This window comes from Penicillium cataractarum, assembly GCF_028827025.1.
Source record: "Penicillium cataractarum strain IBT 29864 chromosome Unknown utg000002l, whole genome shotgun sequence".
Lineage (NCBI taxonomy): Eukaryota > Fungi > Ascomycota > Eurotiomycetes > Eurotiales > Aspergillaceae > Penicillium > Penicillium cataractarum.
Genome location: NW_026622738.1, coordinates 3,118,814 through 3,140,451, shown reverse-complemented (window position 1 = coordinate 3,140,451; position 21,638 = coordinate 3,118,814). Strand labels below are relative to the sequence as shown.

The 21,638-nt window shown below is 50.6% G+C and overlaps 9 protein-coding genes across 9 annotated transcripts; 6 read left to right on the top strand and 3 right to left on the bottom strand.

The window, feature by feature from the left end:
* Positions 1 to 1,243: 1,243 nt before the first annotated feature.
* On the bottom strand, positions 1,244 to 3,843 carry N7496_003223 (putative dynamin GTPase; the record flags this gene model as incomplete). The annotated part of the gene is made up of 3 exons (XM_056696154.1): positions 1,244 to 1,455; positions 1,511 to 1,643; positions 1,705 to 3,843. 3 exons carry the CDS (start codon positions 3,841 to 3,843, stop codon positions 1,244 to 1,246), a joined length of 2,484 nt encoding a protein of 827 aa, XP_056558366.1.
* Positions 3,844 to 4,554: 711 nt separating this feature from the next.
* On the top strand, positions 4,555 to 5,163 carry N7496_003222 (uncharacterized protein; the record flags this gene model as incomplete). Its single annotated transcript, XM_056696153.1, has 1 exon — positions 4,555 to 5,163. One exon carries the CDS (start codon positions 4,555 to 4,557, stop codon positions 5,161 to 5,163), a length of 609 nt encoding a protein of 202 aa, XP_056558365.1.
* Positions 5,164 to 6,267: 1,104 nt separating this feature from the next.
* On the bottom strand, positions 6,268 to 6,739 carry N7496_003221 (uncharacterized protein; the record flags this gene model as incomplete). The annotated part of the gene is made up of 2 exons (XM_056696152.1): positions 6,268 to 6,651; positions 6,701 to 6,739. The coding sequence occupies 2 exons, from the start codon at positions 6,737 to 6,739 to the stop codon at positions 6,268 to 6,270; spliced, it is 423 nt and encodes a 140-aa protein (XP_056558364.1).
* A 1,110-nt stretch (positions 6,740 to 7,849) lies between these two features.
* Positions 7,850 to 10,127, top strand: N7496_003220 (lysine--tRNA ligase KRS1; the record flags this gene model as incomplete). Its single annotated transcript, XM_056696151.1, has 5 exons — positions 7,850 to 8,065; positions 8,215 to 8,889; positions 9,039 to 9,603; positions 9,746 to 10,057; positions 10,117 to 10,127. 5 exons carry the CDS (start codon positions 7,850 to 7,852, stop codon positions 10,125 to 10,127), a joined length of 1,779 nt encoding a protein of 592 aa, XP_056558363.1.
* Positions 10,128 to 10,665: 538 nt separating this feature from the next.
* N7496_003219 (uncharacterized protein) lies at positions 10,666 to 12,139 on the top strand (the record flags this gene model as incomplete). The annotated part of the gene is made up of 4 exons (XM_056696150.1): positions 10,666 to 10,911; positions 10,976 to 11,026; positions 11,091 to 11,187; positions 11,250 to 12,139. The coding sequence occupies 4 exons, from the start codon at positions 10,666 to 10,668 to the stop codon at positions 12,137 to 12,139; spliced, it is 1,284 nt and encodes a 427-aa protein (XP_056558362.1).
* A 289-nt stretch (positions 12,140 to 12,428) lies between these two features.
* On the bottom strand, positions 12,429 to 14,002 carry cox15 (cytochrome c oxidase assembly protein cox15; the record flags this gene model as incomplete). The annotated part of the gene is made up of 2 exons (XM_056696149.1): positions 12,429 to 13,542; positions 13,617 to 14,002. The coding sequence occupies 2 exons, from the start codon at positions 14,000 to 14,002 to the stop codon at positions 12,429 to 12,431; spliced, it is 1,500 nt and encodes a 499-aa protein (XP_056558361.1).
* A 389-nt stretch (positions 14,003 to 14,391) lies between these two features.
* On the top strand, positions 14,392 to 15,884 carry N7496_003217 (uncharacterized protein; the record flags this gene model as incomplete). Its single annotated transcript, XM_056696148.1, has 3 exons — positions 14,392 to 14,908; positions 14,977 to 15,060; positions 15,112 to 15,884. 3 exons carry the CDS (start codon positions 14,392 to 14,394, stop codon positions 15,882 to 15,884), a joined length of 1,374 nt encoding a protein of 457 aa, XP_056558360.1.
* Positions 15,885 to 17,660: 1,776 nt separating this feature from the next.
* N7496_003216 (uncharacterized protein) lies at positions 17,661 to 19,184 on the top strand (the record flags this gene model as incomplete). Its single annotated transcript, XM_056696147.1, has 1 exon — positions 17,661 to 19,184. The coding sequence occupies one exon, from the start codon at positions 17,661 to 17,663 to the stop codon at positions 19,182 to 19,184; it is 1,524 nt and encodes a 507-aa protein (XP_056558359.1).
* Positions 19,185 to 19,859: 675 nt separating this feature from the next.
* abd1 (mRNA (guanine-N7)-methyltransferase) lies at positions 19,860 to 21,588 on the top strand (the record flags this gene model as incomplete). The annotated part of the gene is made up of 3 exons (XM_056696146.1): positions 19,860 to 21,274; positions 21,334 to 21,500; positions 21,554 to 21,588. The coding sequence occupies 3 exons, from the start codon at positions 19,860 to 19,862 to the stop codon at positions 21,586 to 21,588; spliced, it is 1,617 nt and encodes a 538-aa protein (XP_056558358.1).
* Between the last annotated feature and the right edge of the window lie 50 nt (positions 21,589 to 21,638).

Genomic DNA, 21,638 nt, shown 5'->3' with positions numbered 1-21,638 from the left:
GATATTTTGAAAATGTATTCAGCTCAGTTGACTACCTGCATATCCAAGATTCTCACCAAGAGATCCCGTCTGGGGTTATCACTCCTTTCGGTGCCGCTGCACGTACCGCTAACGAGGAGAGTAGCAGTGACATTCAGAGCTCCATAGCGAAAACCATCATAGAAGGATAGTATCAAGTTGCACCGCCCTGATCCTCGCCCAAATATTCCCATCATCAACATCATGATAAGAATGCGGGGTTCTTGGCTGACCACTAGTGTTGTTAGCGTCGGCACCCGCTGCCACGGCGAACGGCGTCTCAAACTGGGGGTCCGCAGGCGAGGCGAGGCTTAGGGTCCCCGAACGAATCACCACGCTTATCACAAACTACGCTCAGCAAGTCAGCGACATGGCTGAGCTGCAGGTATCCAAAAGCGACCAGATAATATATTTGGGTAATCTTCAGCGATGCAAGGGCAAGCGTGGCATGAACTATTGCGGGAAGGGCTGTGGTGACTGTGGTTCTTGTCGGCTTTTTGACTGCCATACTACCAAGAACCGTGCGAAATGTGCTTCTTCTCCGCTTATTTTTATACTCGATGGAGAAATTGTCGAATTCGGCTTTCTTCAACCTGTTTTGGTATTCATGTTAGGCTAGGCTGGTGTGACGGGTTCTGGTGTGATAGAGGCTGGCTGATTCCCTCATCACGCTTACGAATGTGTCTGAGATATCGGACTTACCGGTATCTGAATTTGCTCGTCCATGTCTCTCGAATTAACTACAATTGAGACCCGTAGTAACTGACCATAGGGCACTCATCTAGTGGGCAAGGGCGTTCGTATCAGCTCTCTGTGGCCTCGCTAATAACGATGCGTAAGGCGTCTCCGGCATGTTTAGCCTCTTGGTAGCCTGGTCAAATGGAGCTCCATGTCAAGACACTGGTGGGAGAGCTTTTTAGGTTATTGAATTGTGCTCTTGGACCTAGTACTGGCCAGTTTACTACATGTTAATGGAGAATGTTATTGGGGACCCTACGTTTACCAGGGATGCATTTTTTGTTGGCTTTGGGGAGCCCACTTTTTCTTGTTTTATTTCATCATGACTAAATCACTAGACTCAACATGATATTTCACAATAATGATAATCTCTTCAAAAAATGCCAGTCAAAGATGTTGAGGGCTGGTAAATTAATCGAGAACGCCGAGACAATCATCAGACTTCGTCAACTCCAACACACACAATCAAAGTTCATCCAGCAACAGCTCAAATGGACTCATCAATCCACTCGGTGAGCGGAGAGAAGCTGTCACCAACAGTGTTCTCGGACATCTCTGTGTCCTCCCCATCCTCCTTCCGCCGGATCGAGTCAATCCACTGCTGTGCCTTGCTCAGCTTTGCTCGTTCCCCAAGCAAGGTGATTCGACGGCGCTGTCTTTCGGGGTCCTCGGCCATCAACTCCATGCACCGATCATTAGCTAATGATATTGTTAGCTCATGCCATAGCTTCCACATTGGGTGTTTCAGACTCACAGTCGGCGTTCAACTGAGAATTGATGACGTGAACTAACTCGTCGCGACATTTCGAAAACACCTTTGCGTAAGCAGACTGGCAGATCACATCCAGGAAACGAGAGCTGGCAATTTCGTAATATGCGCGCGAACTCTAGAGAAACCAACATATTAGAATTCAGAAAGACCGACAAATGTAACTCCTGCCAACTTACCGCCATCATCTCAACTTCCTGGGAGTAGGTGTCGGGAGCCAGGTTTTTAATAATTTCAGCGATTCTGGACTCATCATTCGCATCCAGAGCAGCGCTCCGTAGGTAGGTTCGGGCGCGAGAGCGGTTGCGTCCAACAATCAGTCCACGAAGAGCGTTGCCTTGAGCTTCCTTATGGAGCAACTGAGCCATGGTGAAAGGCTTCTCACACTCAATCTTGTAATGCGCCATGGCATCATCCAGGAATGCCCCGCGGAGTTGGTTCACAAACTCACTGATCACTCGACGCAGCTCTCGGTAAAGGCCTGTCTGGTGGTATTGGGCAATTACCTCATCGAGGTTCATCCCCAGCACCCGCAACACGAGATTGCAAGTTGCAGACACAAATGCATTGACTAGGCCATCCCAATGCTTCACACTCGCGCGATTCAGAGTTTCGATCGCGCTAGGGTCAATCTGGTTGGGAATCCCAGCTCGGTGGGACTCTTCCTTGATGTCCCTGATTTCGTTGAGAGTGATCTTTCGGCTCGGCCCATTCCACTTATCGAAGACATCCTTTGTGGCGTAGCTCGGGCTATTAACGGCCACAGGAGATTGAGGCTCGGGCGGGCGAGCATCTGTACCAGGCGCCTTTCGCTTGGAACGCGGTGTCGACGGACCCAGAATCATTTCACAGTCCGAGTCCATCCGCTGTGGCTTAATATCCACATCGGAAGCTGTAGCTGTGATGAGAGTTGGCTTCGTAATGGCCAAAGCCTTCTGGAAGTCCATTGCCAGGCGGTTCCAGTACTTCTGGAACAGATTGCTTGATGATCCATTACCAGAACCACCATCAAAGACTCCGCGAAACCTCATACCAAGCGTAACGACCTTCTCGGTCAGGATCCGCTGGTAGTTTTCAGTGGGAGGATCCGGTAGAGTCTTGAGCTCGGCATCGATGCTAGAGGCCTTCTCGTTAATTTGGGCAATAATAGAAGGTAAGCACTTCTGGATTTGATCCATCAAAATGGCCGACAGAGCCGTCTGGAGGCGTCGAATTCCGAAACGGTCTTGGTGCTGTGAGTGTAACCCAACCCAGAACGGGTCGGAGAAGAACGCCTCTTCCTCCATTCTTGCCTTTGCATGATCCACGGTGGGATCCCCGTTATTGCGAACAACGAAATAGCCATGACCAAGTTTGAACTTCTGGCCGGCAAGGATCTCCTTCCACTGATCGAAAGACTCCATTCGGGAGATCCGATCTGGCTTGGTAAGAACTCCCAAAGTACGCTCCTTGGCCGACTTGATATCGCGGATCAGTCTTGCTGCACTCGAGTTTGTAGCATCATCAGTCATCGTCAAAGTGAGGAGCACGATGCAATTCGGTTGTGAAACATAATATCTCACAAGATTTTCGACGAGACTGACGAGGTACTTCTCGTCATCATGTTCCGCCTGACTGATAACGCCGGGGAGGTCATAGAATGAAAGGGCTGGGAAGCCTGGAGCAGAAATGTCCAAACGGACGACGTTTGGTGAGACGGTGGTCGACTCATCCGTGCCCTGCTGTTTCCTGCCTGGTACGTAGATCTGGGAATCGCGGTTGGGGTTCAGAACAGCAATCTGAGCCCACTTAATTGCATCTTTCACCTGAGACTTGTCGGTCAGGGTCACAAAGACTTCCTCATCTCGACCATCCATGGGAACCCATGGCCCCAGAGTCTGAGCCTTCCTCTGGACGACCCGCATGCGCTTGTTAGGGTCGTACCAGTATCGACGAGACAGGTAAACGACACACTTCCAAGCCTCACCGGGCTGGCTCTCTGAGAGGTTGATCTCCATCGGGCAGCGCGTGCAAGTGCCCGCACTGCGCGGTACTTGAATTTCCGAGATACCCTCGATAAGAGAGCTTTTGCCAGTGCTTTGATCTCCGACAACACAGATTTTAGGGAGGGCAATCTTGTTGTCCTCGATACCGAGGTGGCTCAACTCTTGGATCTTGCGGACTAGATCGGTCATATCGAGGGTCATAACGTCGAACCCGTTTGCCTCTTGGGGCAGACTGGTAGTGTTCGAATGACCCTCGACGAAGAGACTATTATCCGCCCAGTGGTCCATATTGCCGGTGAAAGAGGCCGGGTACTCATCCTTTGGTTCAGTCATCTGAGATGGACCAGACAACATCCCTCGAGTCATGGTAAGTCTCAACAGAGGTTGCTTGAGTGAGGTTCAAAACAGACGTACCGGAGGCTTTGAATGGGGGTTTCAAGGGTAGGTGAAAAGTAAGGAGGGGATTGATGGTATTGTATGATGACTGAGGGGGATAGGGTGCAGGATTGATCGAAGGCGAGGTGAGACTTCGGGAAATTTCACACCCAGTATTGACTCTAGCTGAGATTGAAAAAGAATGAATAGCCAGCAGTGATACACAAAGTGATGACTGAATACCAGTGTGACAAGTAGTGGGGGAGTTGTGAAATGGTTGATGAAGTGGGAGACGGTAGAGTTGGGGAGGGTGAGGAAGAGAGGGAGAGAAAAAGTTAGGGAAGGCGAGGAAGAGAAAGAGAGAAAGTTGGCGAGGGAGAAGGGATTTAAGAGCGACTCATCTCGCCGGCTGGACTTCTCAGTCAGAACGGAGTATTCCATCTTCACCCTTTTGGGACTTTCCCCGGTTCATCGTTCTTCCTTTTGTTTTCTCCTCCTGCGCATCCTCTCCCTAGAGCAAAGAACTACCCAAAATCTCGACCTCCCGCCTTTTGAATCCTCGAACCCTCTGTCGAGTCAAGTTGGTCTGATGGGAATTTCCTGACATGCTTGACCTTGCAGACTCGCAGATAGAACCGAGTCTTCGATACCGCGTTGCGTTTGATCACCATGTTATTCGATAGGAGGATCAAAAATCGCAACAAACGCCGCGTTTATATCACGCTGCACCACCGTGATGATCTATCGCTGCCACACAACCGAAAGAAAATGGGATATGGGGCTTATAACTGGTCGATTATAATCACCCCGAAGGTCTCAACAGGCGCAGACAGCTTCGCATACGATGTCACCAACGTTCCCGAGCCGGACGCCTTTTTCAAATTCGAGTCCAACCCTGACCGTGAGTGGCGCTATCGACAGAAACCGCACGTCGACCCGACCAACTGCTCGACGTTGGTCAAGAAGATCCTGATAGGCAAGATCCCAAACGACATCACGTACTCGCTTATCCAGTACCTCCTAGAGACGATCCCGATTACGGAAAACGATACCCACCACAAGCAGACTGGGGTCAGATGGATTGTCCATGCCATCCATAAGCTCCAGCATACTGTTCTCCTTGCGGAGATGTTCAGTATTCGTGAGTTTATGGATGAGGCCATCAAGCTCGCAGATGAACGCTTGCGGTTGGGGTCGTCTGTTCCGGAAGTAACGGACTTCACGAAGCGGCCCCCGTCAACCAATTACTCTGACATGTCGCCACCGTCATCTGGTTAGTGATTGTTCAGTGTCTTTATGGTCTACTCACTGAGCATGAGTGGGGCGGCGCGTCTCTCGTGCAGTTTAGCTGTGATGATCTATCGAAGAATGAACCGAAACATTCGGAAGAGACGCCGACCTTGGAAATATGGCTGAGTAAGAGTTCTGTAGCATGTACTTCATGGGTCCTCACACTGTATCACGATATTGGCGTAAACATTCGAAGTACACATAATCTCCGCACCTTAACCCTCATAATAGTAAGCTTTACGGACCAACCTCTCTTCCTCTACTAAGCCTTTCGAGGGCAAGGTATATCGACAAGTCTAGATAGGTGGCAAAGAAACTGGAGCCTCTGCAGGCAGAGCCGTTGCTCATGACATTCAATTTTAAGTATACTATTTCTATCTTACAGTTCGATTCTTATTACTCGCACGGTAAACTAGGGCTCGTTAATATAACTTCTGCTTCATTCTTTGCACTATTTAATCAAGCTCGCAGATGAAAATCTGCGGTTGGGGCCATCCGTTCCGGAACTAACGGACTACACGAAGCGGCCCCAGTCAACCGATTACTCTGGCATGTCGCGCAGTTGTCAACTCCCTTATCAATTTTCATAACAGTCTATTGGGCACGTCCCAAGAGGCAGCTCGATAGATGCATTTACGGCTACCTGGAAAGACGATTCAAAAGATATCCAAAAAGACCTTTGGAAAGAGTGGCAATTAATGTGTATTCAGCTTGACATACAACCTTCTACTATTGTGGTCATAGAGATGATCATCACCTATGGCAATGACATCAGGTATTCCCGACGCAAAGTACGATGACTGCACGTACGTTCCCGGGAACTTGACGAAGGAACACATGGGTTACAACCACTGGGTTCGAATTTTTCAATGGCTTGAGGAAAGCGAATTTCATCCATGTAGGCCTCTCCTTGCAACCAACAAGTGTAGCTTCGTTCTCCTGAATATCATCTTGAGCGTTGGGCAATGGAACACATTTGCGAAACGTATCCTCTTCCTCCAGAATAGCCTCCGATTAAGAGAATCTTCAATGATAACAACGTCAATTTTGGTTCAGTTGTCATCACTTTGGTGAGAAGTTCTTGTTTCACAGTTATCTTATAGATAACTTCGAGGACCTCTTCGTCGTGAAGAACGCTCTTGCAATCTTCATCGTCAGAGTCATAGCTGATTTCATTCGGATCCAGGTCTCCGTATGCACCTTCTCATCAGCATGCTTATCGGCTAGATCATCATCCAGGCTATCGGTCGAATCAGAGTCTGGGAGACTGTCAAGGTTGTCGCTGCTCGTATCGTCGTCCAACTCCATATCGCTATCCGGAGGGTCTGTCAGATCACTCTCCAGATCACTGTCTAGGTCACCCCCCCCCCCACCAAGGCCGAAGGGATGACAGTGGTGTGGGGGCATCTTGGCTTTGGCAGGTAATTCGACGTCCTGCATCTCGATGTCTGGTCCTGGCAGAGAAGTCATCGTTCTCTAGAACCGGTCAGTATGGAGACATACTTCAGAGTGGTGTATGGCTTACTTGGAAGGGAGTGATAATCTCGTGGATAGCCTTGAGCATATTTCTCGTCTCTCTAGACAAAAATCAGGCATCGAGATTAGCCGACGAGGAGTGAGAGGTTGTCGTAAGGTAAATCCGTGGAAGAGTGGAAGGAGAACCGGCCGTGTGGGGAAGGGTGGGTGTTAGAGCGTTTCCGATACTTAAGAGTTGAGGGAACGTGATGCTGGAATATTCCTCTTTATGGAACTTCTCACATATTTGCTGTCTCGTTCTCGTTCCTCCCTATCTATGTATTGACTTTCGCCCCACGCTTAGGTCCCTGACCAGCTTACTCAAAAGGTCACTTCTCTTTGTCGATTTTACGAAGCTTGAATAGAATGTCTTGTACCGTAAAATGGCCTTGGTATTGATCTTGATGTGGTTATCAGCCTAGGGTGGAGCGCTTCTGGGAGTAGAGTTTCCGTCGAGGGCAAAACGCGTTAGATTAAGAACACCAGGGCTCCAGAGTGATGACGGTTAATGAGTTCATTTAAATAGTATGTTGTATAGTGATTAGGCAGACTAAATGCCCTCTCGACAATTCAGGGGTATTTCAAGTACTTGTTTGTAGGTCCAACTGTTGCGTCGTAGATAGCTGGGGTATCTCTAAGTGGCAAAGGGGGGCTGACTTGTGGTTTCATTGAGTAAAGCCCATTCTTTTATGCTCACTCTTAAGCCATGGTACGTTATTTTGAAACATTATTGTCCTATATTCTGTTGATGCACACGATTTGGATTTGATTGTCGTGCTGCATATTTGATGTACTCTATACTCCCAAAGAGGTATAGCGTGGAAAGCCCCACAGCAGTGCCCTAAGCCCTATATCCAGATTAGGATCATTCCATGGCGGGGTGATCGTGGGGGTCGACAGTCTTGCGAGACAGAATCAATGAGAACAAAGAGGATAAAGTTCTGTCAAGTATAATATTCTTAAATTAAGGTTCTTATAGTGAAAATCAACAACCTTAGAAGCAAGGGTTGTTGTATGTGACTCACAAAGCCTGGACGGCGCTCTCTGTAGAATCGGCCCAATCGGGCAAACCCCGCCATGACTCCCGCCCAAAATTTCGCGCGCCCCTCCGACCTTTATCCCACCATCCACCCCGATTCCTTCCCTGCAAGCAGACAACATGGCGGATCAGAACACTGTCAAGGAGGCTGAGGTCTCCATGGCCAACCTCCAGCTTGACTCGGTTACCGGCGAGATGGTCTCCAAGTCTGAGCTCAAGAAGCGTCTGAAGCTCCGTGAAAAGGAGGCCAAGAAGAAGGAGAAGGAAGCTGCCGCTCCCCCCAAGGCCCAGAAGAAGGTCTCTGCTGAGGAGGAGGAGGCTAATCTGACCCCCAACGTGAGTAATCAGACCCAGAAGCATTAAAACGCGATGCAATCCCTGCTTCGATTGCGGCTCTAGAGCCCAGTGACTTGGCAATCCATTGTCTCATTATGCGCAACGTTTATACAATACCCATGCTCACTAATTTTCTGGTTATTATTTAGCAATACTTCGAGATCCGAAGCAAGAGGGTCGAGAAGATGTTCGAGTCTAAGAACCCGGACCCGTATCCCCACAAGTTCCAAGTCACCAACGACCTGCGCGAGTTCCTCAAGGAGTACGAAGGCCTCCAGAAGGGCGAGCAGAAGCCCGAAATTCCCATCCGTCTTGCCGGTCGTGTCTATACCAAACGCTCCTCCGGCCCTAAGCTGATTTTCTACGACATCCGTGCTGAGGGCAAGAAGGTCCAGGTTATGTGTCAGGCCCAGAATGCTACTGGCAGCGTCCCCTTCGAGCAGCAGCACGAGAATCTTCGCCGAGGTGATATTATCGGTATTGTCGGTTTCCCCGGCCGTACTTCTCCCAAGAACCGTGACGACGGCGAGCTTTCTATCTTCGCTACTGAGGTTATTCTCTTGGCTCCATGCCTGCACGCCATTCCCTCTGAGCACTACGGCTTCCAGGACAAGGAGCTGCGCTTCCGTCAGCGCTATCTGGATCTTATCATGAACGATCGTACCCGTGAAATCTTCCGTACTCGCGCCAAGATTGTTAGCTACATCCGCAACTTTTTGGATAGCCGTGATTTCACCGAGGTGGAGACTCCCATGATGAACCAAATTGCTGGTGGAGCTACCGCGAAGCCCTTTGAAACCCATCATAATGATCTTAACCAGAAAGTAAGTCATTCATTCCACATCAATTTGCTTGAAATATGCTAATATGAAGTATAGATGTTCGTTACTCCTACAGAAGTGTGCGATGTCTCCGCATTTTGCTAATTCAACTACATAGGTTCATGCGTATCGCTCCAGAGCTGTATCTGAAGATGCTTATTGTGGGTGGTCTTGAGCGTGTGTACGAAATGGGCCGCCAGTTCCGCAACGAAGGCATTGATCTTACTCACAACCCCGAATTCACCACTTGCGAGTTCTACTGGGCCTACGCTGATTACCAGGATGTGATGGACATGACTGAGGAACTCGTTTCAGGCTTGGTCAAGCACGTCACTGGAGGATATGAGACGAAGTTTGTAACCCAAACTGGCGAGGAGCACAACATTAACTGGAAGGCTCCCTGGCGCCGAATTGAGATGATTCCAGGCCTGGAAGAAGCTACAGGGGAGACTTTCCCTCCTGCGGATCAGCTTCACACCGCTGAGACTGGAGAGTTCCTCAAGCGTGTTCTCAAGAAGATGAATGTGGAGTGCACGCCGCCCTTGACCAACGCCCGCATGCTGGACACGCTGGTTGGCGAATTCCTTGAGAGCACTTGCATCAACCCGACTTTCATCATGAGTCACCCTGAGATGATGTCGCCACTTGCTAAGTATCACCGCAGCAAGCCTGGTCTTTGTGAACGCTTCGAAGCATTCGTCGCCACAAAGGAGATTTGTAAGTTTTCTATCCATCCCCCATCCCCCATCCCCCTCTACTCCACATTTCTCGAGTCCATCCTGTACCCTTTGACCCCAGCACACTTCTATATACTCCCCCGAGCTTTCTCTTACTTCATCTGACTGATAAATACGTACAGGCAACGCATATACCGAATTGAACCAACCATTTCAACAACGCTTGCGTTTTGAGGAACAAGCTCGTCAAAAGGAGCAGGGTGATGATGAGGCTCAGCTCATTGACGAGACCTTCTGCACCTCCCTCGAGTACGGGTTGCCCCCGACTGGTGGCTGGGGTATGGGCATTGACCGGTTGGTGATGTTCCTCACCAACAACTACAGTATCAAGGAGGTTCTAGCCTTCCCAATGATGAAAGAGGATAAGACTGCACAGCATGGCAAGTCCGCTGCGGATGCTGCTGGCAGCGTGCCCCAGCCTGAGGAGGGCAACCGTATGTTATTAGTTTCCTGCAATTTTCATGAACCAATCTCACTAACCATGAATATACAGCCAACAAATAGGTGAGCAGAATTGGGCAAAGATAGAGGGTTTGCAGTTTCTGGTGTGAATTGATACTGGAGGTTTTTACATAGTGGTCATCATACGGATGGTTACATGAATTCTGTGGTGACTGCCTGTGAAAAGGAGGTATCGTGTGAAGTAGAATGAAGACCGCAAAAGAAAATATACCATTCATATTCACGCATTCTCGTCAGATCCTCGATCCAAGATAAAATATCTGGACATGGGTGGGGAAGACCAGGCAGTGTTGAGACATGGAGCCTCGGTACTATAACAAAACGAGGTATAGTATTGAGTTAAGTTCTAGCACTACTAATGACGGTATCTATTTAGTTGTAGAATCTGCCTCAGTGGTTTCGAGCGTGTACTCCTGTCTTGAGAAAGAATATGGCATTCTCCAGACTTTTGTTTGTCTCTCTTTCCTCACGATTAATTTGACATAAAAAGCTGGCAAAACATCACTTAGCCTCCTCTCCTTCACAAACACTTTCTATCCTCAACTTTCCGTTTCATCCTGGTAAATCTCCAATATTCACCATGCTTCCTATTCCCCGGCCGTCGAAACCGGGTGGTAGGAAGAGTCCTTTCCCTGACCCTTCCGAAACAAAGAGGCGTCGAGCATCAGACTCGCCTCGGCCTCCACTCAGCACCGGTAATATGGTGATGGATCTGAGGACACCAGTCGTCGACAGATTCCCTGGCACCCCAGAAACGCCACAAGAGAGGCATCTACCACCCCCGGCCGTGGACTTGGCTTATCAGCCAAGTGGTCCAAATCAAGATGTTAGTTGAACTATTACTTGACGATCCGGTATCGACAGCGTTTTATTAATGCTCAGCTGACTAGAGTATGAAGGCGAATAGGCTCCTGGGATACTATCGTCATGTCCCTGTCCCTGTAGGTTTCCTCTTGAAAATTCACGGTTCTCGGTCGACTGACAGGATGATTCTAATGAATGCAGTGGCCTCTCAATCTTGGCTACCCTGGCTATTCGCGGTATCTGCAGCCCGGAGCAGACACGAATACTGATGAGCCCAGTGAAACTGTTCCACAGAGAGGTATGTCCATGTATCTATCATCAACAAGGCTCGCATTATATGCTAAATCCCATCGCCAACAGGAACTCCCACCCCTTCTCCCGTCATCACCCATACCACCAACTATGGACAAAACCCTACACCTCCTCACAGCGACCCTCTAAGAACCCCCCAGAGAGTTCTACCACCTCTGCCCCGCCATTACCAGATACCTGAGCAGCCTACACCTCCTCAGAGTGACCCTCTGAGAACCCCAGAGGGCGCATCCTGGATTCCACCTCGCCGCCATGAGCCGTCCCAAGAGACCACATCTCCCCTCAGCAATCCCCCGAGACCCCCTCCGCAGACATCCATGTCAATTCGTCCTCGCCAGTTCAAAGTCCCCCAGAAAGAGTTAGCAGTACAGCTAGTCGACTTCGAAGAACTAGCCGCCCACACAGCAAAGTGCGATGTCTGCGACAAGCGCAACACAGACGGCATGGTACGCTGTAAGCCATGCGGATGGCAATGCTGCCGTCGATGTCTCGCCGAAAGAGGTGGAGATCGTACACATCCCAAAGCTGGCAATTTGCATGTCCCCGAGGACGCGCCTCCCACGGCGATAGCCAGAGCCAGTATGACGCAGTCGTACTTCGCACCAGTCCCGAAGGAATCGGGGCGGGAGGGTGAGAAATATGCAACGCCCGAGGAAGAGGCCGCTGCGATTCTTCTCAAGCTCAAGAACGATAAGCGGAGCAGGGTGCAGGCGGGATCAACGAGTGGACATACCCGTGGTAGTGGAACGATTGCCGGCCCTTCTCAGCCGACCAACCGTGCTGCGGACGGTGGTGCTGAATTTGACAGCGATGAGACTGAGATTCTGCCGGATATTGACACCGAGGACGAGACTGATGATGATAATTTGCCCGATAACCTCGTCAATGTGCGTCGAAATCCATCCCGCAGGGCGAGACCGGCTGACATGAAAGAGTGAAGACGTGAAAAAGATGACCTGTGAATCTAGCGTTGTATGAAGTGACGAAGATCTTAGCGCCATATCTAGTAGCTAACAATTGAACGATTGCATTTGGAGTTTGAATTTGTTTAGACTGTTCATTTTATTTTAGTCTTTACAACGTGTAGATAAGATACTTATACAGAAGACTCTTGAGCTAGTCAACGAGTCGGAAAGGAATGGAGATGGTATCAGAACATCAAGGCTATAGATCGCAAAAGTCCGCCTTGCTCAACATATTCATACATTCAACGGCAATGCTGGTGCTTTACAGCCGCTTCATGGCCGAGGCAGTAGAGCTGGAAAGCTGCTGGCCACGAGCCTTGGCAGCCATCTGGAGAAGCTTGGCTGTGCGCGAGGGGTGCCAGACACGGCTACCCAGCACCATAACCCAGGTGAGGAGGAACAAGCTACCAGCCTGGTGGGCAGAAGCAAGCGGTGTGGGGACGAGGTAGAGCAGAGTAGAGATACCGAGGGCAACCTGCATGCAGGCAAAGCCGACAACACCGTGCATACCCTTGCGAGCCGCGGGGGGCAAGAGACGGCTCACAGTGGAAGAGCGGCGGGAGTAGATGAAGAGAGCCATGATAGAAGTGAAAGTAGTCATGGCGAGAATGCGGTGGTCAAGCTGGACAAGGGAGGGGTTCTCAAGCATGTTACGCCACCACAGGTCAGACCGGTCCTCGTGACGAGAGTAGTGAGCATCCCACAGCTCGGAGCCAGGAGGAGCGAAACCCTTGCCCATGTAGGGGAACTCGTTGTAGATAAGACCGGCATCGAGACCGGCAACGAGACCGCCAGACATGACAGTAGTGAAGACCAGGATGGCGAGACCGGCAACGGAGCGGCGGAAGAAGGCCAGACGAGGGTCACGGAGAGCCTCGAGCTGCTTCAGCCCCTCGGTAGCATCCTTCATCAGACGGTGAGACCGCAGGATAGCAAGACCGTTCCACAGCATAGCGACGTAGCAGGTAAAGGCAGCACCAAGGTGGGCAGTAAGACGGTACTGGCTGACACGGGGGTGGCTACCAGGCGCAAACAGATCATCCTTGAGACCAGACTTGACCATCCACCAGCCCAGGAAGCCTTGGAAACCAATCAAACCGGCAATACCAGCCAGGCGCCAAGCCATGGGCGTGGAGACCTTCTTGCGGGCGACGAAATAAACGGCGGGGATAACGAACGAGAGACCGACGAATCGGCCCCAGAGACGGTGGATCCATTCCATGTAGTAGATAGACTTGAACTCGGACAGATTCATGTTGGGGTTGAGCAGCTGGAACTCGGGGGATGCGCGGTACTTGGCGAACTCGGACTCCCAGTCATCGGCGTTCATAGGCGGCAGGGATCCAGTAACAGGGCGCCATTCGGTGATGCTCAAGCTGTCCAGGCAAAGAATACGTTAGCGTGCAGAACTCAATGGCTTTTGTAGCAGTAACAGACAAGGTATACGAACCCAGATTCAGTCAAGCGAGTCAATCCTCCAAAGATCACGATACCGAACACACTCGCGGCGCTACCCAGAAGCCAGTATGCAACGGACTTGTCGCTGATCTTGGGGAAGCTCGACTTGGCTTTAGCAGCAACCTCATCAGCTGCAGCACCCACAGCCGGGGCAGCCACAGATCGGCGCAGACTCGAGGTGAAGAATTGGCGGTTCTTATCGGTGAAAAGGGAGGATCGGGTCATGCTAGGCTTGGGAGACGGCATTGCGGCGAACCGGCGCACGGATTTGACGGCAAAGCCTTGGTTTCGGAGGCATTGTCTGCAGGTAAAGAGGTCTTTCGATAGACGGGGGGCAACACTCCGCCATGCCGGCAGAGCTGAGCTTAATGAAGCCATGGTGACTGACTGGTGGCAGCAGATGCCCTTGGGGAAAGAAAAAGGAAATGGCCGGTTGGTTGCGCAAATCATAAGATGTTGCGAGGGATGCCGAGCACCAATCAGAGGCCAGGGATTTGCTCGACTTCACTAAGAGCAGTGCAAACAATACAATACAAGGTTTATGGTCGATTACTTTCAAGAGAATACTAGCAAGAAGCGTTACCTGTCCTTTAGATTGATTTTTATTGTTACGCCTTGAGTATTAACTACCCCAGAGCAACCAGTGACTGGTGGCGAGGTGTGCTGATATTCCTGCCTGAGGCAGAAACACCTTTGTCTGGGGAGCTTGTCGGCGCGCTCCTTCGCGCATTTGTGTTTGCCTCATTGCTTCACCACACGGTGCGGAGATGTCGTACGCCGTCGAGTCAAAGAAGCGCAAGTTCCATCGAGTGCTGGAGTCTATCTCCAAGCCCCTTGCGACTGATAATACCTCGAAACCATCCACCACGGGGCCCGCCACCACAGCCCAAGACCGCATTCCAGCCAACCTCTCAATCAAAAAGGTCCGGCTGAGCGACAACGATACCACGAACCTCACCTCTGTACGCGACTCTATCCTTAAGCTATCCCGACCTTCCAACCGAACCACATCCTCTTCCTCTTCCACGCGCCCTACTTTCGTACCTTGGGATCGTGAACGATTCCTCGAACGCCTCGAGACCTTTCGCCGTGTTGACCGATGGACCTCCAAACCTGCTCCCATCAATGAAGTTCAGTGGGCCAAGCGAGGATGGATCTGTACTGATATCATGCGAGTCAGCTGCATTAGTGGCTGTGGCGGCTCGGTAGTGGTCAAGCTTCCGGATGAGATCGATGAGCTTGACGGATATGATATGGAGAAAGTTCAAGAACGAAAGGAAGTCCGTATGTTGACACTGATGGGAAATGATTCCAGGGATTTGAACGAATTCGCGCTAACGTAACAATTGTAGGCGCAAAACTGGTGGAAGAATATCAGAAGCAAATCACAGAAGAGCATGGCGATAATTGCCCATGGAGGAACAGGGGATGTGATGGTATGCTGTAGTCTCATGGGAGTTCATGATCCTTTTCTAACTATCCTGCAGCTACGATACAACATCTTCCTTTGACAAACACAGATGCAGCCATATCTGGTCTTCGTACTCGATACCTGCATCTCGCTGAGATAGGCGATAAGCTGCCAGCTCATGACAGCATTGAGACCCCGGAGGGCTTCGATATTGAAAGTCTTATGAATTCCCTGCCAGAAGACTGGTTCAAGAAGTCCAATGAAGCTTCTGAGGCTACTCATCAACCCACCGAGGCGAACGAGGACAACAATGAAACCACCCCGCAACCAACGGCCGAGCCGCTGCAAAACATCAATCAAGCAGCGCTAGCCATGGCATTCTTTGGCTGGGACTCCACCGTCGATGGGTCGAAGGACCTAGCTGCCTGCAGAGCCTGCTTCCGCCGCCTGGGCCTTTGGATGTACAAACCAAAGGAGAACGGAGAGGTCTCTGTCTACACTTCCCTGGACGTGGCTACGGAGCACATGGACTACTGCCCGTGGGTTGACCGGACAGCCCAGAGTGGAACCGGCAGAGCGAATGAGAAGACTGCCGATCTACGAAGTGGATGGGAAATTGTCACCGAGGCTGTCAAGGTGAAGCACCGCAGACGAATACGCTCTGTGGCATCAGTGGGTACTCTCCGCACCGAACCAAGTACTCCAACGGCAGACACGTTCGATGATGAGGCCGCCGAGAATGAAGAGACAAAGAAGGCGGCAGACCGTGAGTGGTGGGCCAAGATTCGACGCATGAGACATGTCTTGACACACAAGTCACCGCGGCGCAAGCCTGCGCCTCCGCAGTGACTTGCTTTTTGAGTGTCTAATTCCATTTTTAATGTCCCCTATTGTCATTACAATCATGTGCAAGGCGTTACAGGCATTATGGGCATAATTGTAGGTTCATGTTCTATCACGTTGTCAGCATTCTCTGTTTTCAGAATTGAAGTCGGGCAAGCTCCTTATTCATTACCAGCATCACTACCATGTATGATGCAGGATCTCCTCCAGCCCTGCGCTGTTCGATTTCACTTCGTATAACGGCGACTTGCTTATTTCTGTAGTATGAACCACACTGCAGTCTACACCGTTTTTCATACTGTAGTCTACACTGTAGTCCAAACTGAAAGTCCTTCCATCTACACTCACTACTTTATACTACTCACAGTAACGCACGAGAGAACTCGTTCAGGATCACTGAGATTTCTTGCTTAGCCCGCGAGTATTCCTTAGAGACGTCTTTCGAGGCGTCATTCGAGTGCTCCTTCCAGTGCTTGTTCACAATCCCCTACTACACCCATCATATCCCGCAGATGGTCCTCACAAATACCGTTGAAGACGTCCGCCCGTCTCCTCTTCTCAATGGGCTTCTTCTCCTCGGCCCGGCGCTTCTGCAGTCCCTCTTGGAATAGGTCAGGATATTGCGCCGTAAACTGGGGCAGCATTTTCCGGATATTATACGATGCAACACCATCTCTATCATCCAGCAAAAATTGGCCAGTGAGACATCACCAGGAAACGAGGTCCCTTTAGCCCCTTTAACACATTCGATGACTCTAAGGACTCCGACGACAACTCCTTTGGTTAACCCCGCCGGTGCTTCTAGGATACCTCTACAATGCTTCTAGCATGGGTTACAGTACTTTAGGTTGCTTCGAGAGTGCTCCCAAGGTACTCCCTAAGTGTGATTACGAGCGCTACTAGTTTTCCTATAACTTTTTCTTCGGCCGCTCCTACGGCTTCTTTGTGGTATAAATAGCATGTTTTTTCATCTGATGTTAGGCCGTCATAAAAAGTCTTAGATTCGTTTCCTTGGTCACTAACTATCGTTACCTAGATATTAGCGGTAAGAGAATGAACTATAGTATATGTTTATAGGATCTTTAAGTACTTTCTGGTTCGGAGGTGCTATAAAGGGGAGATATCATAGAAAGGGTGGTATTCATCTGATGTTAGGGGCGCTACAAGAAACATAGTATTCGGTCTGTAGACTTCTGATAATCGTTATTTTATCGCTAATATTCGTTACTTCTGTCCCTACAGTGAGGTAATTAAGGTAACAAAATACATTCTAGTATTCTGAAATCGTCATTTTGAACGTCGAGAAGTCGCTGAAGCCCAGCCATAAAGATCAATCTATAGCTCGCACTTTCACGTCACATATCACGCACTTTGAATTCACCGTGATCCATCACCTATTCATTTCTTCATGCTAGTCTCGTCAACCTAAGCGTTTTGCCCTATATCAAATGGTCATCTTCTAACCGCTGTCCTCTATAACTCCTACATTCTCTACTAACTACTCTCCATCCACAACTCTCCATCCACAACTCTCCTTTCCTTCAACTCGTGCAACCATCCCTGGCCTAACCGGCTTTACCACTTCCAACCAGCTCTGACTATGAGCAGTTGATGATCTACTTCCCACACATCTGCTCTGGACATACTACTCCAAATACGCTACACCTTACTCATCTTCACTACCTGAAGTCACTTTCTCAATTTCCGTCACTGACACACCCTCTACATTTCACCATCTACCATATCCTTGGACTGAAAAATCAAAGTCAACCTCATTCCAACATGGATATTGAGGAACAGCCCACTATCATGGTCAGCCTGGCACCCCTCAACTCCCCGGGGCTTGCCAATCCCGACAAGAATGTCGCAGACGAGACTTCGCAAGGCCCTGTGGCCCCTGCGGTTTCCCCTATTTCTACACCTCTCATCATCGCTACAAATGACATACATGGCTCCATGTCTCCGCTCAGCATCTACGACCATGTGGCAAGTCAAAGTGGCGTGCTTGATGGTGGCACTTCTACGGTTTCTGCAGCCGGGGACGCTGCTGCCACTGACATTGTTACTTTTTCAGACGAAGTCTCCCAGAATCCGCCCACTCACAACGACCTGACTGTCCTGGGTGCTCCCAATGAGGATGCTGAGGTCTCCCGCGATTCCCTTGCCCCTGAGGATGTCAACACTCGGGAAGACCAGCTCGCTGACAACGACCTGCTAGACCCTGGATCATCCAAGTCCCACATTGAGACGGCCGTATCGGACTCTGGCATCCGTGCCTCTCCAGATCCTGAGCCTGCCAGCTCTTCCGTTAAGGGTACCCGGTCGAAGAGACGGATGAAACCAACTGTTGACCTTGATAGTCTGCCAAATCCAGAGGACGAATTGACTGACGCTGAGATTGCGAACCTCTGCTGTCAGCCTCCAAGAATCCGTCAACGTTATACCAACTATTTCGCGAGCCATGGGGTCATCCGCGCTGCATACTGCAGAATCCTGTTTGAGCGGCTTCCTGACGGTGAACTGCGGTTCCCGGAGGAAGTTCTCAGGTCCTGTATACCCAAGTGGAAGGAACGTCTTGAGGTATATGAACCCGCAGAATCCAGTCATGCAGGTGCAGGTCCCAGTCGCAAGCGAAAGGGAACGGTGACCGCTGCTAAACGCAGTGTCGATGATGACGCTGATTCTCGCAAGCATTCTCCCAAGAAGGCCAGAAAGGCAACGGCATCAAAGAGCGAGGAATTGCAAGTTGACCAACCAATCTCTGAGGCTAGTCCCCTACCACGCCCTGTTCCCACTCTTCGTATCCGTCCAGTGATTAGTCGTCGGACGGCGCTTTCTATGGGTCTTCCACCTGGTCTTCATTCTTCTCAGCCTTCAACTTTCGCCCCTGCAGGCTCCTCTGACCACGTCTCAAAAGAGCTCTCAAAAGCTTCTGCATCAACTCATGATCCAACTCAGAACATCCAGAGCGATTCTGCAGAAGATCAGCACGCAAGTTTAGATGTTCCAAACATGGACACTCGCAGGCCGTTCTTCAGCATTCGACCCACTCAATCTACACATGCGTTCAGTGTTGGAAGCTCCCAGCTACTGGATCCGAATTATCTGGGTCAGTTCGCTCAGAACCTGACTGGTGAAATCCAGCAACTTGACCTTGCCACCGTCGCTATTGTACGCACTTCACACGACCAGGGCCCCTATTGGCGATTTCGAAATCTACGTGATACTCTGGTGCATCTGCGCGACCAGTGCGTAGATATCGAGGCTAGGCTGCGAAAACACCTGGCCACGAAGGATCAAGACTGAAGGGCCAACTATGAGCTGATTTGTCTTCGAGCAAGTTAGGTTGATCTGATCTTTTTCGTGTGCTATGTTTTGCATTTATCTGGAATTGCGCTTATCCAAAAAAGCAAAAAAGGGGGAGGACCAGGTAGGTTGCATGCATTTTCGTGTCGTTTTAGTTCACAGAATGACAAGATATTTTGTGTTTTTACCATCCCCAATGCGCCACCAGGGTACATATGTACTTGTAGCTGTAGCCTGTATGACTGGACCCCGAAGGCAAATTACAATTCAAAGCCACCTGTACGTGAATTATAGTTATGCATGGGATGAGAAATGTACTGAGTCCTGACTAAATATGTAATTTGCTTCAATGTATAAATGGTAGAGAAGCGAGGCTCACATCGTGTGGAGCTTTGATTACGGCAGCTGCGGCCAAGACCCACAGGCAGCGGAGCTCCCTTCTTCCACCGAAGTCAGTCTCGAAGAACCTCTCTCACTTTTCAAGTTCAACGAGTCTCGGGTGAAAGAACCGAGCTCTTTCATATTATCAATCAACCATATCCACTGGGTTTGCCCTTGTTCACTCCGTCCAATCGAGTCCTTTGATCATTGGCTTCGTACCCACCGCAAATCCATTCTCCCGAAGAAATTCACATTCACCTCGATTCATCACCTGCGGACGGTTCTCACGACCAAATGGACTCTTCACCAGGCTCGGGTGCTCCCAAGGCTCGCACGCCAAACCCTGCCGAAAGAGACAGGAACGGCGCTGTTCCCCCTTCCGGTCCTACGGCACAGCCCAATGGATCCACCCCAGGAGCTGATCAACAATACCAGTCTGGTCCGGCCAACAAGCGCAAGCGTATGCAGGAGCGGCACCAGGCTCGCAGACGCGGCCGCACACCTCCCCCCTCGATCTACTCTCGACGCAATCGATCTCGCAGCCCTAGCAATGCTACACCGCGCGATGACTACTCGAGACGCTCGCGTTCCCCATTACAGCGTCGCTCACCAGAGCCCGAGGAACAACCTAAACAGCGCAAGCGACCAGGCGGTGGCGCACGAGCTGGCTTGCTAAACCCCGAGCAATTGCGGCGACGACAGGAGGAGCGCGAGCGCGCGATGGAAGAGGATGCAATGCGGACATCACGAGATCGTGGTGTGTCCGACGTTGTCAGACAGCACTACAATGCCGTACCTGAGCGTGGCCGCGAGTGGCGCAAGACTGAGAGCAAGATCAAGGGGCTGCGCAGTTTCAACAATTGGATCAAGAGCACCTTGATCCAGAAGTTCTCGCCTGACGAGGAGTTTGCTGCACGCTTCAATGATACCAAGGATTGGGCTGATGATAGCACGCGCCCGAACCCGGTCGAGGACAAGCAGCTGCTTGTTTTGGATTTGGGCTGCGGCAAGGGTGGTGACTTGGGCAAGTGGCAGCTTGCCCCGCAAAAGGTAGAACTATACGTTGGACTCGACCCGGCCAATATCTCCATTGAACAGGCTCGAGATCGATACGGTCAGATGCGGTCTCGTGGTGGAGGTGGCCGCGGCCGCCGGCCACCAACTGCTCTGTTCCACGCGGAGTTTGCGACCAAGGATTGCTTTGGCGAGTCCCTGGCCGATGTGAACATTATCCAGCGCGTCGGCATTGACCCCAATGCCGGACCTGGTGGCTCTTTGATGGCATCGCGATGGGGTGGCGGTGGCTTTGACGTTGTCACTTCCATGTTTGCTATTCACTATGCCTTTGAAAGTGAGGAGAAGGCCCGTCAGATGCTCAGCAACGTCGCTGGCTGTCTAAAGAAGGGTGGTCGCTTCATCGGTGTGTGCCCGAACTCGGATGTGATCACCGGCAAAGTCAGTACTTTCCACAAGAATCGCAAGGAGCAGGAAGCCGCCAAGCCTGCTGAGACCGAAGGCCCCGAGGATGGCGAGGTCGAAGAGGAGGAACGATGTGGATGGGGCAATGATATCTACAGTGTTCGCTTCCCTGGTGATACTCCTGAGAATGGTGTCTTCCGTCCGCCTTTTGGATGGAAGTATACATACTTTATGTCGGAAGCGGTTGAGGGTGTTCCTGAATACGTCGTTCCTTGGGAGGCCTTCCGAGCGTGAGTTTAACGCTAAAAGGTCCCGTCCCTTTTGTTCTAAGATGCTAATCGTACTCTAGTTTGACCGAGGATTACAACCTCGAGCTGCAGTACCGCAAGCCGTTCCTGGAGATCTGGGAAGACGAGAAGAATGATCGCGAGCTGGGCCCGCTCAGTGAGCGCATGGGAGTGCGGGATCGTAGTACTGGAGAGTTGTTGATGACCGAGGAGGAGAAGGATGCAGTTAGTAAGTGCTTGGATCCGATCCAGTTTAGGCCACTTGATGCTAACCCTTGGCAGGCTTCTACCATGCTTTCTGTTTCTACAAGGTTTAAAACTGTATCTATGCCAATTCGCCTTTGCATACTTTAGCGAGACTACTCCA